This window comes from Populus alba, chromosome 1 (assembly GCF_005239225.2).
Source record: "Populus alba chromosome 1, ASM523922v2, whole genome shotgun sequence".
Classification (NCBI taxonomy): domain Eukaryota; kingdom Viridiplantae; phylum Streptophyta; class Magnoliopsida; order Malpighiales; family Salicaceae; genus Populus; species Populus alba.
In genome coordinates, this window is record NC_133284.1 from 26,152,314 (window position 1) to 26,170,526 (window position 18,213).

The 18,213-nt window shown below is 31.9% G+C and overlaps 2 protein-coding genes across 6 annotated transcripts; one reads left to right on the top strand and one right to left on the bottom strand.

The window, feature by feature from the left end:
* Positions 1 to 2,878: 2,878 nt before the first annotated feature.
* LOC118047006 (oligoribonuclease) lies at positions 2,879 to 9,732 on the top strand. 5 transcript variants are annotated; one of them, XR_012168975.1, is made up of 9 exons: positions 2,884 to 3,064; positions 3,266 to 3,397; positions 3,481 to 3,572; positions 5,922 to 6,003; positions 6,097 to 6,152; positions 6,935 to 7,024; positions 8,425 to 8,515; positions 8,986 to 9,163; positions 9,358 to 9,496. XR_012168975.1 is itself a non-coding variant. In XM_035056145.2 (8 exons), the coding sequence occupies exons 1-8, from the start codon at positions 2,896 to 2,898 to the stop codon at positions 9,594 to 9,596; spliced, it is 951 nt and encodes a 316-aa protein (XP_034912036.1). In that variant the 5' UTR covers positions 2,879 to 2,895; the 3' UTR covers positions 9,597 to 9,732. The 5 variants fall into 5 exon arrangements, 4 of the variants coding, with proteins under 4 accessions (XP_034912036.1, XP_034912037.1, XP_034912038.1 ...); XM_035056145.2 differs by lacking the exon at positions 8,986 to 9,163 and having other exon boundaries at positions 2,879 to 3,064; positions 9,358 to 9,732; XM_035056146.2 differs by lacking the exon at positions 8,986 to 9,163 and having other exon boundaries at positions 2,882 to 3,064; positions 3,496 to 3,572; positions 9,358 to 9,732.
* A 3,558-nt stretch (positions 9,733 to 13,290) lies between these two features.
* Positions 13,291 to 17,280, bottom strand: LOC118047007 (uncharacterized). Its single transcript, XM_035056149.2, has 6 exons — positions 16,866 to 17,280; positions 16,694 to 16,769; positions 16,482 to 16,577; positions 15,827 to 16,343; positions 14,121 to 14,256; positions 13,291 to 13,885 (listed from the first exon to the last, which is right to left on the bottom strand). Exons 1-6 carry the CDS (start codon positions 16,980 to 16,982, stop codon positions 13,652 to 13,654), a joined length of 1,176 nt encoding a protein of 391 aa, XP_034912040.1. The 5' UTR covers positions 16,983 to 17,280; the 3' UTR covers positions 13,291 to 13,651.
* Positions 17,281 to 18,213: the final 933 nt, after the last annotated feature.

Below are 18,213 nucleotides of genomic sequence, written 5' to 3' on the forward strand. Positions count from 1 at the left end.
TTTTGAACTATATATTTCATGATATTATCTATCATGTTAATAGCCAATCATCATTAGACATTTATATAAACTACATACACGTAAGATACAATAATATTATAAAAAAGAAAGGCTCGTAAATACCATGTGCAAAATATAAAGTTTATCAACACACCATAATTTACATATTCTAAATTCAAATATTAATAGTATACAGTTTTACAAAATACAAGTGGTTAATTCTTATTACTACACAAATTATTACATTATCATACAATTTCACAAGGTGCATATTATGAGATTACTAAATACCATGGTCATGAAATTATCTTGTTACAAATTAAATTTAATGTAAGTGCATAAACATTAATTATAGTACAATTGAGCAAACAAGCATCTAGTTGTGGTTAAGATTAATATCTAATGAGTAAGTTCACATTAATAACTTCCTATTGAGTCTATTTTGAATACATCACTTCACATTTTCATGCAACAATAGTCCACGTTACTTTATTTTTAGCTATATTCAACAATCAACTAATGATATGTATTATAGTCTAGGAATTCCTATACATATAGAATTCTTCAATGCGTAAATGGTTCATTGTTAACTATAACTAATCTATATAGCTTTTTAAACATGATTTTTTGTCATAAATAATACGTTATAATCTTTCTTTCATCATATCGATGAATGCTTTTAGTCGAGGCTATTCTCATTATATACTTATGGTTGTCCTAGCGTGGACACAATTAGTCAGAGTTAATCTTTTCCTTTACTTCTGGCCATCCAACATGGATACCATTGAGCAAGTTAATCTTATCATTTGTTCCCAACCATCCAACATGGATAACATTAGCGAAGGCTAATCTTTGATATTTTTCCTAGCTATCCAACATAGAAGCCATTAGCCAAAACTAACTTATCATTTATTCCCGACTACCCAACATGGATATTATTAGCTGAAGCTAATCTTTAACATCTATTACAGGCTATCCAGCATGGATGCCATTAGCCAAAGCTAATCTTATCATTTGTTCCAGCTATCTAACATGGATACCATTAGCCAAATCTCAATATTCCTTATAATTCATGGTTATCAAATAACAGAATTCAAATGATAATACCTTATAAAAAGTACCTTAAGAATTTAACAAAATTAGATGAAGATGGAAATCACATACTTGCCCCCTCGTGATATGTCCTCGCTTGATCGAAGATCCGATTCCTGTTGTACCTTATGGTCCCTAAAGAGACCATTAATTAGTATATTTTATCTCTAGGCATTGTCAAAGGTTATTTTCACACATATATATATGCACACACACATATAAATATATTTTATACGTGTGTATTTTATTCATGTCATTGCATGGTAATAATGTTATAATAAAACATTCATTCAAACTTTATTGAAAATCATCAACAGGAACTAAGTCATTACGACACTGAAAATCATTAACAAAAATTAAGTCATTACATTGAAAATTATCAATGAAAACTAAGTCATTAAGATATTTCTTTTCCCAAGTTCATGTATAAAAATCAATACCAAGTTCTTTTTCTAAAAGATCATATCATAACCTATTTATGGACATCGACCACATCACAATTCATTTCCAAAAGCATATGAGGCAAAATTAGCATGTAATATCTCCAATCTATTACAATTTCACCCAATTGTCAAATATTATTAAGGAGGATCTATTAATTACCATTACATTCATGAAAGCCCTTCTTTCCTATTTTCTTCCAAGATGGATGAAGCCCTAGTCTTTTCATTACCAAGCATACTTTTGTGTGTTTTTAATATGATATTATCAAATTCTCATCTATTATAATATGACATAATATGTTCTACACATTTCAATTTATAAAGTTCTACTAGACATGTTCAAGAATCATGCTTATTTCCATAATCTCATTAAGTATGTTATTGAGTAGTATTTAATTAAATTCAAATATTTACATTTTAAGGATTTTCTTTCCTAGATCTTTATGGTGGCTGAAATATAGAACATTCTTTTCAAGTGTTCATTTCACCATTCTCAATCATTTCTCTTTCAAATCATTAAACACAAGCTAGTAACTAATCTCATATTATGTATAAATTCAATTTCTACTGTCTTGTTTGTTTCTCTAAAGATGATCATAATCTAATGAGACTTTCTTTATTTTCTTCTCTTAGTGGAACATGTTGTCTCTGTTCCTTCAAGTTTATGTATGGGTGGCATGCAAGGGATTTCTTTGCTGGAACTTATAAGAAAAAGGGTTGACATGGTTGTTTCAGCAGGCCATAGGGAAGAAGAAAAGTCTCTCTCTCTCCAATGTATGTATTTATATCTTCTCTTAAATACAAATGGTGGTGATGAGGAGGTGATATTAATTTATGGAATAGTGTATGAGTGGTGGTGGAGTTATAGTACTACTTTATCTACCATGCTAGTCGAAATTATTAAATGACAATGTGAATCAATATTTATTTATAAAATATTTTATAAATAACTTTATAAGATAAAAATATTTTATAAAAAATAACCTAATTTTAAAAATTAAATATAAAATTTATTTATGTTACACAATTCTTATATGAAATATTTGTTTAAAACAATACCAAAAAAGCCACACAAAATATTTTTACTCAAAAAAAGAAACCTTAGTCATAATTAAAACTTGATTGATGTTCTTTTTACACCTCAAAATAATTTAGAGAATATTTATTTTTACGGTTTTGTGATTTTAAATTTTTTTTTATTTGAAATCATTATTTTATATTTTTAAATCATTTAATATATTAATATCAAAAATATTTTTTAAAAAATAAAAAATATATTTTTTTAAAATAAAAACACTTTTAAAAATTTCACTTAAACACTCTCAATCACTAACTTAATAGGAAAGAAAACTACCTTAATATGAAAGAAAGCTCGACTTGCTTGCCATCCGCTTTCAAATTCGCAGTAGCAGCAAAAAAAATAAAAATGAACCTCCTTTCTAATGCGTTCTCTCTACTGGAACTCGACGCCGAAGACGATCGAGTAAACATCGCTTCCTCTTCAAAGTCTAAATCATCTAACAACAAAGGTACTCTCCACAATTTTGCTTCTCTTTTTCACTCACACACTGCACGCTTTTACATCTAGGTTAATCCGAAGGCTCGAAGAATTTTGACTTAATTGTTCTGATAAGTATCTGATTAAGCAATAATTACAAGAGAAACACAAAAAGGTTTTGCTATTTAATTTTTAGTATTGATTTTTGTTGATTTAATTTTTTTTTCAACAGGAAAGAGCAAGAAGAAAGTGAATGAATCGAATTTAGTGGTAAAAAAAGAGAAACAGAATGAGGAGAATTTGGTTACGTCTTCTTCAGAAGTTTATAAGATGCCGCTAGTGTGGATTGACTTGGAAATGACTGGTACATTTGTGCCTGTTCGCGTTTGAAGGTTTTGAGTATTATCCGCGATTTGGGGTTGTGTTTTTTAGCTCATAGTTTTCTAGTTTTTTTGGTTGCAGGTTTGAATGCTGAAGTAGATAGAATACTGGAGATTGCTTGTATAATAACAGACGGCTATTTGACCAAGTCAGTGGAGGTATTGTTCAACTTAAAACACTTTTTTTCTGTTATACTTGACTTGCGGCTTCGATTTGTTGTTTTGTTTTATTGTGTTTGTTTTTGAGTTTTTATCCTATGTAAGTGATTTGCTGTTTTTGCTATTAACTGGAGGTTATGAAATAGACAATTTGAAACTAGAATGATAGAAGAGTGAGTTGGGGATGTCAGGGTTTTAAACTTTTGATGTGGTTGGGAAACCGAGATGGCAACAGTATCCAAATCCAATGGGTATTTGAACGACCCGATCTGAATGGGTGGTTTTTTTTATGAAAAAAAAATAGTCGTGGTTAGTATTTGGATAAAATCTGAAAAAACATTCGTGGCAATGGTTAGATTATGGTTTTCGGAAATCCCAACTGCAGTATAACCAATATGAAAACACATGTACTTATTATATTTATTTGGTTATATTGTGAATGGATGTGTTTTTAATTTTTTTTTTGTTTTTTAACTTATTTGGTTATTGTTAGTGATATGTTCATATATTAATAATGCTTTTGTCTACATATAGTCAACTAAATTTGTTAAAATTATTGATTCTAGAAAAATTTAAAAATGATTTATTCAATTAAGTCTTTTTTTTTTTTTAATAAAAAAGGTGTATGGGTCATGGATATCTAAATTCCGATGGTTTGGATATGGTTATTCAAAATCCAAATCCAATAAATGATGAATAGGTTATGATTATTGTTTTTTTCATTTGCATATTGTTATGGTTATACTACTATCCGAATCTGTGGTTACCTACTGCTATCCCTGTTGAGAAATGGTGAATGCTGGTGTTTGAGGACAGTACAGTTTTAGCCTCTACCTCTTGATTTTACTGGCAATTTTTCTTAAAACTTTCAACTTTTTGCTTCAGAAATTTAATGTTTTAATTAGAGGGAAGTGGAGGAACTTATTTCTTTTGTTTAGATCCTCACTTCTTTTCAGCTCTTAGGTCAGATAAGATGGTTTAGAGTTGGGACTGACCTGGTGATTTTATGTGCACATCTTTTCAATAATTTTTTATCCATAATTCTTTCAGTTTAACTCTTCTTGCCTATCATATTTGGGAGGCTAAACACCCTTGAAGGTCAATCTTTTTGTTTGGTTGGTGGTACCCTATTACAAACAGTAGTAACTTGTAGGTGAGTAAAATGAGGAAGGTACTTGCATCTGATATTTGCATAATTTGCATTAATATAGAGAGACAAACTATCTCATTTTGCGTTGTCATTGTATCTTTGCACACCTGTCTTTTGGTATATGCTGTGAACAATGGTTATCCCCATGATGGCTAGGGTTCTGCAATTGATGCTCTTCTCTGATTTAGGAGGAATACAAGAGAGGTGGAGTGCTGACAGCAAAGAGTTCAGACCTCTTGTTTGGTTGCTGGAGTTGACTTTTTAACTTGCTCATTAATGTTCTGGATCCTCTGGCTGCTAGTCAGTAAATTGTTACTGTTATCTCTCAACCATTCAATGCATTAGTGGGAGCGAGGCTAACTAATGATTGGTTCAGATATTATCAACAATATAACTTGGGTTTAGAAACATCATACAATTTAATTCAAGGTTTCTCCTTTGCATGTTAGAGAAATGGGTTTTGCAGAACAATGAAGGGCTTGAATTGCTTGGTTTGTTTCTACTGTTAGGTTTTCTATGCTCTAAGATGGTTAACCTACTGGGATTTCCTTCAATCCCAGGGTCTTTGGCTATGGGATCTGCTTTAGCTATTCTTCTTTTCTGTTGAAACTTGTAATGAAAGCTTCAGGCAGGAGACTGTGGCAAACTTTCAGTTCTTCTACCGGATACTGTTGTTTTCAATCTTGGAGGGGTACATGCAGAATGGAGGGCTCAAACCTCCTGAAAATTTCAAGTTTCAACTATTGCTAGTAGGATTTAATCCTTGTGAAACCTCTTCCTCATCTTGAAGCTTTCTCTACTGCAAGGATTTTGAGCACTTATCATCCACCTTTCCTAATTTCATAGACTCAATGATCTTAGACAAAGCTAGACAGATGTGCTCAACCAGGGCTTGTTTTCTCCTTGCTTATTTTGCTGTTTAAATTTTATGTAACAGAGGATCAGAGCTCCGAAACATATAGTTTATGTGGTTGGTACTGCATGGGAAATGGGAATGGAGTAATCCTGTTCAAAAAAGAGGATCTCGTGAAGCGTGATGTATAATGAAGTGTTTAAATATATATACATATGGTTCTGCTGTATCATTTGCTCGTAATCATGCTGCACTTATTCATGGTCCTTTATTCCTCTTAAATAACAAATATTATGCATGTATGATTACTCCTAATCTTGTAATCCCTCAATTTCTCATCTTTTAGGGTCCTGATTTGGTTATCCATCAAAGCAAAGAATGTTTAGATAGAATGGGAGAATGGTGTCAAAGTCATCATGCAGCTAGTGGTATGAACAGTTGATGATAAGAAAGCGAAAGATATGAAATGATTTCGTATTATTTTCAATAGTTGTCTTGACTAACAAGTCACAACATTCTAGGTTTGACAAATAAGGTTCTCGGAAGCAAAATTACTGAAAGTGAAGCTGAAAAGCAGGTATGAAAGAACTTTATCAAGTGGAAGTCGTTGTTTTAACAAGTATTCCCAGTCAACAGTCTCTTGTGATGTGTGCTTTATTGTTATTTATTGGCATGTATTTCACAAAGCAATCCTCGGAGAGTATTGAACAATTCTGTCTATTAACTCCCACTTGGTTCATACTGGTTCTCTTAACTTCTCTTTCACTAAATCTTGACCTTCAAATGGTTCTTCATGATTGGGAATATTCTCGTGTGCTTAATACATGTAAATGATCATATATATTATTTTTATGTACATTAATAAAAAAATGTATAACCTTGGCTATTTTGTTTTTTTTCTAGTTTATCTAAATCTTTCATCTTGTTTGATGCACATGAATTTTTTTTTTTGAGATACCTCTTTCTTTTATTTTTTGCATTTTTTTTCTCATGCATTGTGATAATGGGTAAAATGTCCTCTATGTGAAAAACATCTCTTAAAACCTTATTCTCTTAAGTTTTGCATATTTTTTCTTCTTAATTCATTTTTTACATGGACATGATGTCTTCTATGTGAAAAACATATCTTAAAACCCTATTTAACAATTAATCACATTTAATTCATAATCATGTTCCTCTTTCCTTTCATTTTGATGTATAATGTGTTTGCTCACATCTAATTCAAAAATCTAATCCCGCAATCTTATAGTCATGTTCCTCTTTACTTATTCATGTAAGGCAACATCTATATCATGGCATTCTAGTTGAATGTTTTATTCATGTCTCTCATGCACCTAATTATATGCTTGAATATTGCAGGTTATAGGATTTGTGAAGAGACATGTTGGTGGTACTCACACACCTCTTTTAGCAGGAAATTCAGTTTATGTGGATTTTCTGTTCTTAAAGGTATCTGACTGTTTTACATTTTCTTTCCCACCCACCATAATGTGTATTGAAGAACCATTTATATAGTGCACTTCTTTAATATTTGGTTTCTGAGAGAGTTTTTATGTATGAAATCAATTTGTTTCATCATATGGATGCTCATCAACACCAATTGTTAGCATGCTTATTTTTGGATGATTGTTGTGAATGTTGGCTTGAGATCTTAAAGGCATGCCAAAATTTCGAAGCAGTTGCATAATCTACAAGTCCAAGTGGTTGCACTTGGACTGTTTTTTTTATCTTGCTACACATATGAGAAATATTTTTACCCCTAGAACAGTGCATTGTCGTTGGAGAATTGCATAGTTCTTCCAGCTCAAGGGATTAACTAGTGATTGCACTTTACTTGGACTGTTTTTTTGATCTTGCTACACTTGAGAAATATTTTTACCCCTAGAACAGTGCATTGTCCCCAGAGAATTGCATGGTTCTTCTAGCTCAAGGGATTAACTAGTGGTTGCTTTCATTTGAGGACAAGCTGCATTAATATTGTTAACAGTGATGCTGGTCAGGTTGTCATGCAGATCATGTGCATGGAGATATTCATACATTCAGTTTCATTTGATACCCTGATCTCATATGTTTGACGTCTTCTTTATTCAAAATAACCTGTTGGCATTTTGTGATCTACTCTCTGCGCAAGATTTTGTTTCCTTGGTATTTAAACATCAATGCATGCCTGTAATATCAGGGATAAATTATGAGAATATGGCCTAATTTTGTTTGTTGAATGCTAATTTCGAGGTGAACTTGACTGGTGAGATCAGGTTGCAAAGACATGGGCCCAATAATGTATTGATTCCAGGAATTTTGAGAAACTGTAGATGTTAGGCCTTTACATTGGAAGAAAAGTTTTGGACAGCTAAAGCTTCACAGTTTCTTATTTTTCAAAAAAGTTGTATCAAACCAGATTCCCAGACCTTGGCAATCTTATAATGCTTTAGGGGGAGGCCACTAACCTCATTCCCATAGTTTTTAAAATGAAATGCAGTTGCGGCAGAATATGAAATTTTTGGAATATTTTTTATGTTCAAAGTAATTGTGGTATCCAACATTCCATCATATGTTTCTTGGAAATTCATGCAAATTTAATAAATGGAACACTACTTTAACATGTAAGGTGATTTCTTTAGGGATTTTTCTTTCCTTTTAACTCCAAAGAATGAAGTCAACAATTGCATGATGCATGTTTTGTTTATGTTCAGTGATTATCATCGCAATTTTCTGTGATACCTTGTTTTCTGTTTCTTCTGTTAGTTTCCCATATTTTTGCAATATTGAATGGGGGTGATATCTTCCTTACTAATTGTTCCGTAACTTTATTTTTCTTATTGTGATCTTTTTTTTTGTCTCCTTTGCAGAAATACATGCCAGATTTGGCTGGTCTCTTCTCTCATGTTGTCGTTGATGTTAGCAGTGTCAAGGCTTTGTGCATTCGCTGGTATCCTAAAGGTAAATGTCTAAAATTACAACATAGATCCTGAAAGTTTGTTATGTATCATTCTTAGGGATGACTCAACACCATTGCTGCAAGTCAATGAGGGCACCATGCACACCTTGCTTTCTCAGTTTTGTGTTTGAGGCGCATCACTCTCATGTTTCTCTAGGATTGTATCTTAACTCTAGAAAGCCGGCGGGGTTCCCAATTCCTAGAATCCCCCACCCCCCTCTCCCCCTCCCCACATTCTCCTTAATGGAGGATGTCTTGTCTCCTCTCTTCCAACCTTCCAGGAAAGGTTAGACCAAAAGACAGAGATAGAAGAAAAGGTGAAGACAGTGTCACAAGTCATCGCTTATAGTGTTAAACTCTATTTTTCTAGTTGATATTTCCTGAAATCAATAAACAGTTGGAGTATTATCACCTGTTCTTATGTCGTTTCTGTGATGAAAGGTTTGTTTATCAATTAACATAACTTGTACAGATCAGAGGAAGGCCCCTCAGAAGGAAAATAAACATAGAGCCTTGGATGATATCAGAGAAAGCATAAGGGAACTCAAATACTACAAGGAAAATATGTTTAAACCAAAGTCTAAGTGATGCGAAAACGCACCGCATGCATTCCATTTTTTGCCGAAACTGCCTCTTGGTTGTTGTAGAAGGTGCATGTAATTTTAGCTGAAATGCTCAACTTTTGAATGTCCGTTATCATTTAATCTCGAAGTATGGCTGGCTTTATGACATTACAACACTTGTGTATCTATCTATGATGAAGTGATGGTTATGTTTTGAAGAAGTAGCTTTTAAAAAAGCTATAAATTGTAACTTTTTTTAACCAAAACAAACCTTCTAGCAGGAAATATCAGCAGCAATTGCAACAGAAATACAAGGATCGAGAAGCACAAGATCCTGAAACTAAGCAACATGGCAAAACATAACCATGAAAATGGAAGCAGTGTCCCATTACACGACTATGCAGCAAGACAGGACTTTGGGCCTACAATTCATATAGGCACTCCCACCATGAGCATAGTTGCAACTAAATCTGAGATGCAGGGTCCTTCAATAGATTGTTCCAACAGAATACTAGGGTAATGTTGGTGCAAGGAACATTGTTGCTGCAGTCAAGATCGATTGCCACTGGAGTCTTTGTTGATAGATCACAACGCTGACGTGCACTCCAGTTTCTTTTAATTCTACAATATAAATTTAATTTCAGAAAACTAAACCCAATAATCCGTTTTAATCAAAGAAGCACGGTTGCCATGATTATAGGCAAATAAATTTTTAATAGCAATATAAATTTTTAACAATTAATAAAGGCAAGTCACACACAAGCTTGATAGATGTTCACTGGACGAACAAAAAGAGACAAATCATGTGCTTCTCATGTATTCTTAAGGTGCTTAGGGTAAATAGTTTGGCCTACTAAAAATAAATATAGAGGTCGTGTGCCAATGACGTTTATAATTTTTTTAATAAAATATAAGGATAAATTCAACTATTATTTGTTCATTTCTTTTAATAAATAAATTTACTAGTAATTAAACTCTTTTTTTTTTAACTATTTATTATTTTAAGAATATTCATTGAACTTCTGTAAAAGGCTAAATATCTGGTCCTTATACATGGCATTCTAATTCTTTTAGCAAAGGGTTCAACTAATTACGCACAATTAGCAAATTCCAGGCTTATTTTGTTCTATTTAGTTCTTATATTAGTGGTGGCTATGAAATTAATCAAAGCAGACAAACGGAGGAAAACAAAAGGAAGAACCTTAAAATATGTGAAGATGACTGGTTATCAAGTGGTTCAAAGCCTAGTTTGAATCGTGTTTTTTTTTTTAATTGTTTTGAAAAATGACTTGATAAAATCTGATTGATGACCTTGTGTGTTAATATGTTATATGGCTGACCTGGTTGAGGCATGTTAGTGTCGGCTTAATTTATTTTTTAATTTTTATCTAAAATAACATTATTTTATTTTTTAAAAACTATATTATTTTCACAGACCCACCAAGCTTGACGAGGAACAAAAATTTGATAGCTATGGCTACTAGCATTCCAAATATATTTTTAAAAAATATAAGCCACATCAAACTATATTTTCAGTGGTCTGGCTTTCTGTATTTAAATTCTTCAACAACAACAACAAAATCTTCTAAATTATGCCCATCTGTTTCCAGCTAGAGAGAGATGCCATTTATTTTGGAGTCTTTTTGGAAGGAATTGATGGGTATGTGTAAATTAGACTAATATATTAGCTATAACAACTGTTCATAGAAAGTCTACCAGGGTCTGCGAGAGAGTTTTCAATGGGATTGAATCTGTGATTGCAGTAAAACATGTATAGCCCCAACCACGTAACCAAACAGACCCTGTAGAGTGACCTTTTTCCTTCAAAGAATCCCAATTGTAAAATAAAGAAGGTTACCGCTTCTACAGTTCAGATGCTTTGCCTCTTCGACCAGTAACAGCTACGTGCTATCTTGCTTCTATATTTTTCTGCTATGGTTCTATCTCACCAAGTTTTCTACCATGCATAGAGTGCGCTAGTCCATTTGCCGTGCTAGGGTCGAACTAACTTTATACACACACATATATATTTTATTAAACTTAGTTTAATGGGTAAATCTTGAAACCTCGCAACTTATTTATCTAACTTGAATTTTCAACTAAATCATACAAGAATTAGCTCAAATTAAATTAATTGATTTCATAGGTCTAAATATTTATTATATTTTAAAAAAATCTCTAGATAACAAAAAAAATTATTGAAACAATGACATATTGGATCGATTTTAGTCCCTCAGCGACCCAAGTCATGAACTCTATTGGGTTTAATAATTTTATTTTATAAATAAATTTTTTATTATATGATAAAAATATATAGTCACAAAATTGAGTACCAGCCTAAAAACATTATTTAAGATAATGATAATCTTATAGAAAACAAATAAAAATAAATCATACAGTTTATTTCTCAACCAATCAATATTGAAAGATAAAATCGATAAAAAAATTAAAATTAAAGGATAAAAAAAAGAGCATATCCATCAAATCCAGCAAATGGGTAAACTCATCAAATTTATGAACCGAGTAACTTGGACTAGCACACGAAACCTGTGAAGCGGGTTATGAACTCCAATTATAATTTGTTTTTTCTTTTAAAAAAACTAGTTTTTATTTAACTAAATTATAAAAAAAAAAATCACAAAATCAAACATCAACTCAATATTGAGATATTAAAAAAAATAATTAAAAAAAATAAGTTTGCTAGATTTGCGAACCAAATCAACCAGTCAAACTTGTGAACATGTCTATGAACTTTAAAAAGTTTATTAAATAGCTTTTATCTAAACTATTTTTTTTACCATATGAAAAAACCTAGATGAAAAAAAAGAGAGTCAAGTTTAATAATAATAATAAAAAAAAAGACTTCCCAACAAAACTATTTTGGTTTTATAATTGTTTTCTTAAACAAAAATAAAATTGAAAAAACTGACAAAATTATATCATAATATTTAATATTACAATATAGATGATTTAACTAGTTGTGTTAAATAAATTTGTTTAATAAAATCAATTTGAAATAGAAATCGATACATGCATAAGATTTATTAAATAAAATAAAAAGAAAAAAAATATTATACAAGGTTGCATATATAAAAAATATTATAATAATTTTTTTAAAAAAAATAAAATTTAATATATAAAAAAATAACAAATAAATCATATTAATCTCTTCAAAAATTAAAAATATCCAATATAATTAAACAATAATCACTATTTTAAAAAAATAATAAATAAACAAAAAAAATAATTTAGAGAAGTAAAATACAAACTTAAAAGTTATTTAAAATTTATAAAAGAAGCTTTAAATTAAAAAAAAAAATAAAACTTTATATATATATATATATATAAAGAGGTCAAGCCAAGTATCATGTGCCTGCACACAGGCTTTATATTTTTTTAGAAGATAATGAGGCGGATGACAAGATAATATCAGCCTAATTTATTTTTTTTAAAAATAGATAATGTGTTGTTTGGAATTTTTAGATTCTAATTACTGTGATGGTCAAAAAATTAGGATGTCTTTTTTCTTTTTAAAAATCTATTTTCAACAAAAAAAACACTTAGAAAATACCTTAATAACCTTGTTAAATTAGCCTTTAACCTTTAAAAACACAAAAAACCACTTCAAAACCCAAAATTAACATGAAATTCAATTTTTTTCATATGTTCTTTTAGGCACTTTTAAGGTAAAAAAAAAAAAAAAAAAACTTAATTCAAACTCCTTTTATCATATAAAACCATTTGAAATTAAAATCTACATTTTTTGATGATCAGAATCATAGAAATAACATTTGTCTCTCTAGGTTGAAATTTAATGATTCTCTCTCTCTCATCTCACCTCACTTAATAAGAACTGAAAAATAATAAAAATAATATATAATACTGAAATTAATTTTTCTAGAATTAGAGAGACTAATTATTTAATAGCTAAAAATGATGGAGGACTCAAATGTACTTTTCAATCATTTGTCTTTCATTTCAATCATTTGTCTTTCATTTCAATCCTCTCTTAAATAATACATAAATTAAATGCTAATTTGAGCAAATAAAGATGCAATCATGCAATATATATATATAATGAAAATCAAATTAGATATTTAAAAAAAATTACTAATTCACAATAATATATGAGATTGTAAACAATGATTTTAGAATAAGGAAAACACCACCATTTAGCTTTTATTGTAATAAATGAGATCACACAAAGTATTGGGTAGGAAAAAAGGAGGTGTTTCATTGAAAAATTATTCAGTTTGAGACAATTTGTCAATTTAGCTTTATGGTTCTGCATACATCTGGAGTTGCTTTGAAATCTTGAAGCTATTCCATGGGCAAAAATGCAATATAATGAAATCTTCCTAAATCAGAGAAGAGGGAATAACGTGGACATAAAGCAGTTTTGAAGAATATTTTTATAAGGATAGTTTAATGAATCTTTTCTTTTCTTTTTTTTTACTTGGATACTAGGCGAGCGGTTCATTTTCCTCGAACACCGCTTTGCCAAGCTGCAGAAGTAGATAGCTCATTTTGTGCTGAGAAACTCTTTGCAGTGAACATGGACTCAGCCTGGCGATTTTACAACAACTTGTTCTCTTTTGATCCTCTTTTCTTGGGTCCCTCTGAAACAAGGTAATTGACCGTCAAATAATAACTCCCAACGATCATAAACGATGCAAATCCACTGCGAGCCATTCGCAACCCCAGGCCACGAAACAAGACATTCCTGTCTGCAGGGTGGATCCCTGTATACCTCTCAAATCTATTCCCTGGTCGTGTCCATCTCAACAAACTCCTCTCCATAGAAATATACTGCAAGAAAACAATATTGCCACATTAAGTTTTTTGAAGTAAATTCACTCCCTTCTCCGCTTTGCCTTTGTTTTCAACTCTTGTGACGTGAGAACCAAAACCAAAATGCCAAAACGTCAGAAGAATGGACAGAAACTCAAATAAATAATCCATCAAGATGATGCAGTAGTTATTTTTTAAAAAAAAATGAATAAGAAATCATCTATGTTAAACCTGCCAGTAACAAGAAGCATACCTTGGGTAGCACTGTGCACTGTGATCGACATTTGGCAGTGTCAAAACAATGAGATGCAGCTGCAGCAATGGAACCAGAAAATCCAGCAGCAAGACTAACAGATAGAGGAGAGAGTGAGCCGACTTCTTCATTAGACCTAACAAAAGGCATAATACTATGAGAAGAAGAGATAAAAATAACACAGTATTGCTTGAGTGCTGCACCAGAATTTACTGGTTTCCAGCAGGGAAAAAATCACCCCCATTTCAAAAAAAAAAAAAAAGAGGGAATGAACAGGCTGTGAAATGGCACTGAAATTATTGTACGGTATCTTAATGCAGTGCATCATTTTGAATTATATAACCACAATAGAATTGAATAAGTTTCTAATAACTAGCATGTACCTTGAATTCTACAGTGTTTTTCTCATCCATTTAGTTTAGGTAGTTCCTTCAATGTCAAAAGGTTACTAGGAAAACTAGGTTTCAGCATGAACATAAAGTAATACAGGTCAAGCAAGTGTGCGAGTCCAAAAACTCCCAATGAAAGCAGCCATTCTAAACAGTTCCGTATTATAAGAGATCAATATATAGTTTTCCAGTGATATAATCTTATATAAGAACTGTCATTTAAGTGGCTCTTTCAAGCATCTAATGCAAAAAAAGGTGGCAAAAGGCCTGAGATCTACATTTACGGTAATTAGAATCCCGAAAAAATGCTTAATCAGAGGAGATGGAATTCATTCAACAGCTCTAATTGGAAAGCATTCTCAGTTCACCCAAGTCCTATGCAATTACCATCTTGCAGCATTAGCATCTTATTTTAAAATGAGCTCAACCTAAAACATAAAACACCTTGGAAAAAACAAAAAAAAAACTACATATTATCAGCAAAAAATTCTGTGGGACCTTTGATAAACAATGTCAGTAATCACTGAACAATCTCAGGTGCGATTTAGACAATACCTAGATATATTAAAAAAAGAAAGAAAGAAATGAAAGAAAAGAAATGATAAGATAAGGGATGGGTATGGTGGTAAATGGCTGGCTGTTATGTTGGCTTTGAAGGAGCTAAGGCTAGCATTTTCTCTAAGAAATGATATTGACAGACAAACATTAAATAATAGAGCAGAGGGGGGTTTAAATGAAACAAAAAAAGAAGAAGCATATATAAACTGTATAAACTGACTGAATTATCAAACACTACACACTTAACAACCTCCATGTAGGAGTTCTAAAGTAACATAAATGTTGAACATTAACTAATTTAAATATAAAATGCACGTATAGGCTACTGCCAGTCATCTCATTCTAGCATCCTTTACCTTATACCATATGCTCCAATAGTGTTGGTAAATATACCTGGTATTCACATAAAACCCTGTAGACCACTAGATACAGACACAATAACACATCACAATTTCACTGGCAAAACATGACTGTGAGAGCCACATGGTAGCAAATATATCTCAAACCCTTGACTTCGTTGCTTCCAAAGATAGCAGCAGAAGACACTTTGAGACCAAGTTAGCAGATGTTTAGCAATGTTTTTCTTTTCTTTTTTCCTCTGAACAATCTTCTCAATTTCTTTAGGAAAAAATGCCTTGCCAACTTGGGAATTACAAAACTATTCCAGATTAGCAACACAGTTGTAGGTTTCAAGAATATCATTAGAAGCACTTAACAGGGAATCTTGCTCAGATTAGTAGATGGACATTTTTTACAAACCTGGGTATAGGATCCATCCCAACTGCCTTCCAGTTAAGCATTACATCGTGCATAAATTGCCAGCCACTGAAGAATACCCCACCAAAAATAGAATCTCGAACAAGTCCTGATCTGATCCCTCTCCACAGTGCACCCCATCCTTCCAAAGAGATGATGCTTGATAGCTTCCGAACATCACAGACTGACGGAGCCTTCCCAGACCCAGTCATCATCCATGGGTACTCTAGCAAGGCACCAGCCAGATTTGGATGCTTACTGGTTAGGGTGGATAAAAGGGTAACAAAATGGTTCAATGCCTTCTTATCTGGAGTATGTCCAGGTAGTAATTTAGCAATAATGGGTGCAGCAGCTCTATTTTCAGTAACAGGGGTAGATCTTGGAACTCGAGATGCAGATGTAACCTGTGCACGAAGTTTAATAAGTTCAAATGGAGAGCATACAAGTGATTCCAATGCACCAGCGACCATTCCAGCCATAAGGGCCTCAGAGACATACACGTAGCTGTATTCTCGACCATCTGCCAGAATGTCAATAGCAAACACCACAGCTCAATCAAAATTCATATATTCCGAACTCGTTTCCATAACTAACATCAAGATATAAACTCGTTTGACTCAATACCATAAACTGACAGGGAAGGCGAAATTCTGAATACCTTTACAATAAGCAGTTAAAATTTCATAGGCTCCAAACCGAGCTCCAAGGCCAAGAGTTTTGCCTACAGTCAACCACCCAAAACCACTATACAAGCCTAGCATGTTCATTCAAAGAAAAGGGATTCAGGATTATGATACTAATCACGCATTAATCCGAGAAAATTATCGTGAAACAGACAAAAAAAATAATCAACTGAAGCAGAATTCGTACCTGAATTCCCAGATAAAGAACGAACTCTATTTAAAGCCTGAAGTGACGTTAATTGTTTACCAGAATTCGAACCAACCTGATCTCCATCTCCAACAAAACAATAATGCAAAATAAGTAAGTGATTACATTAAGAAAATGTAAAAAAAACGATGAATAAAAAGGCAGAAGAAACCTGAATAAGAACTTTGATAGTATCAAGTGGGTAAGTGACAGCAGTGGCCACTGTTACCGATCCCACTGCTGCAATCGCATGGCTTACGAACAACTGGTTCTTCAACCACTCACCCATTTTCGTCTTACTGATAAAGCTCACTCCTTGAATACGTTTTCGGCGTTTCTATGTAATGCATGGGACTTGTTCGATGAAATGCCTGAACCAAAAACCCTTTTTTATAGCGAAATTAAGTTTGCAAAGGTGTTGTAAGTGAGGGGTGCACAAGTGAAGAATAGAAGGAAATTCAAAGGGGATAGTTTTTGATTTGATTCTACATGCAACCCATCTCTGTAACTCTGGGGTTTTGTAGTCCTTGGGGCTTTTACAGAGACAAGTTCGGTTTTAGTCACCTGAGCTCCCAGGCTTCTTCTTTTATGAATTGATTTTTGTACCTGTAGTTTACAAACTGTACGACTTCAGTCCTTGATATTTATAAATATTTGATTTAGACCTTTGATTTTTGAAATCGCTCAATTCCAACCCACTCACCCATTTACTCATTGATATTAATTAGTAGATACAAAGGATGCCCCACCTTGATATATATAGAGTGTGTTTGGTATTGCGGTAGCTTTTGTGGTTGTAGTTTGAAAAAAGTTGTTTTATAAAAAGTACTTTTAGTTGAGGTTGATTTGAAAAAATAGGTGTTTGGTTAAAACTGTGGTTGAAATTGAGGTTGAAGAAAAAATAGTTTAATGTGTTTGGTTAAAAAAATGCTTTTCAAATTAAATTTATAAAATAATTATATATATATATATATATATATTAATATTAATGATTTTAAATTTATGAAGCCTTACTTCCAACATATCTAATATTGAAGGTTGGAATCAAGAAAAAAAAATTAAATCCATAAGATTTATATATAACCCAACAGAAAGGAAATAAAAAAAAAATTGCAAAGCATAATTCCCAAAACAACTTGATATTGAATGACATAATTTTTTTTAAAAAAAAAACTAAATAGAAAAAAAAATTGGATTGTTAAAGGGTTAAATTAAAAATAAAAATAAAGCAAAAACACAAAGAATTATTACAATGAATAGTGTTTTAGGAGTGGTTATAATGATTTAGCCATACCCTTTAAGCAAGGTTTGGTTATTATTCTGTGATAGAAGGGACGAAGATAATGAAGACATAAATATGTTTGGTTGAAGAGACAGAGACATAAAAATAAATATGTCTATAAAAATAGTTTTGAAATGAATTTTTATACTTCCAAAACAGGAGGTACAAAGAGGACATGTCTCTATAGATATTATTTTTTTATTTTTTATTTTTAAAATACCATTATAAAATCTCAATT

Coding starts and splice junctions, on each gene's coding strand:
- LOC118047006 (XM_035056145.2), top strand. CDS start 2,896: ATGAAAGAAAGCTCGACTTGCTTGCCATCCGCTTTCAAATTCGCAGTA. Junction 3,573..5,921: donor ATTTGACCAAGTCAGTGGAG/GTATTGTTCAAC, acceptor CTCATCTTTTAG/GGTCCTGATTTGGTTATCCA. Junction 6,153..6,934: donor AAAGTGAAGCTGAAAAGCAG/GTATGAAAGAAC, acceptor TGAATATTGCAG/GTTATAGGATTTGTGAAGAG.
- LOC118047007 (XM_035056149.2), bottom strand. CDS start 16,982: ATGGGTGAGTGGTTGAAGAACCAGTTGTTCGTAAGCCATGCGATTGCA. Junction 16,770..16,865: donor CTATCAAAGTTCTTATTCAG/GTTTCTTCTGCC, acceptor GATGGAGATCAG/GTTGGTTCGAATTCTGGTAA. Junction 16,578..16,693: donor TTCTTTATCTGGGAATTCAG/GTACGAATTCTG, acceptor TGAACATGCTAG/GCTTGTATAGTGGTTTTGGG.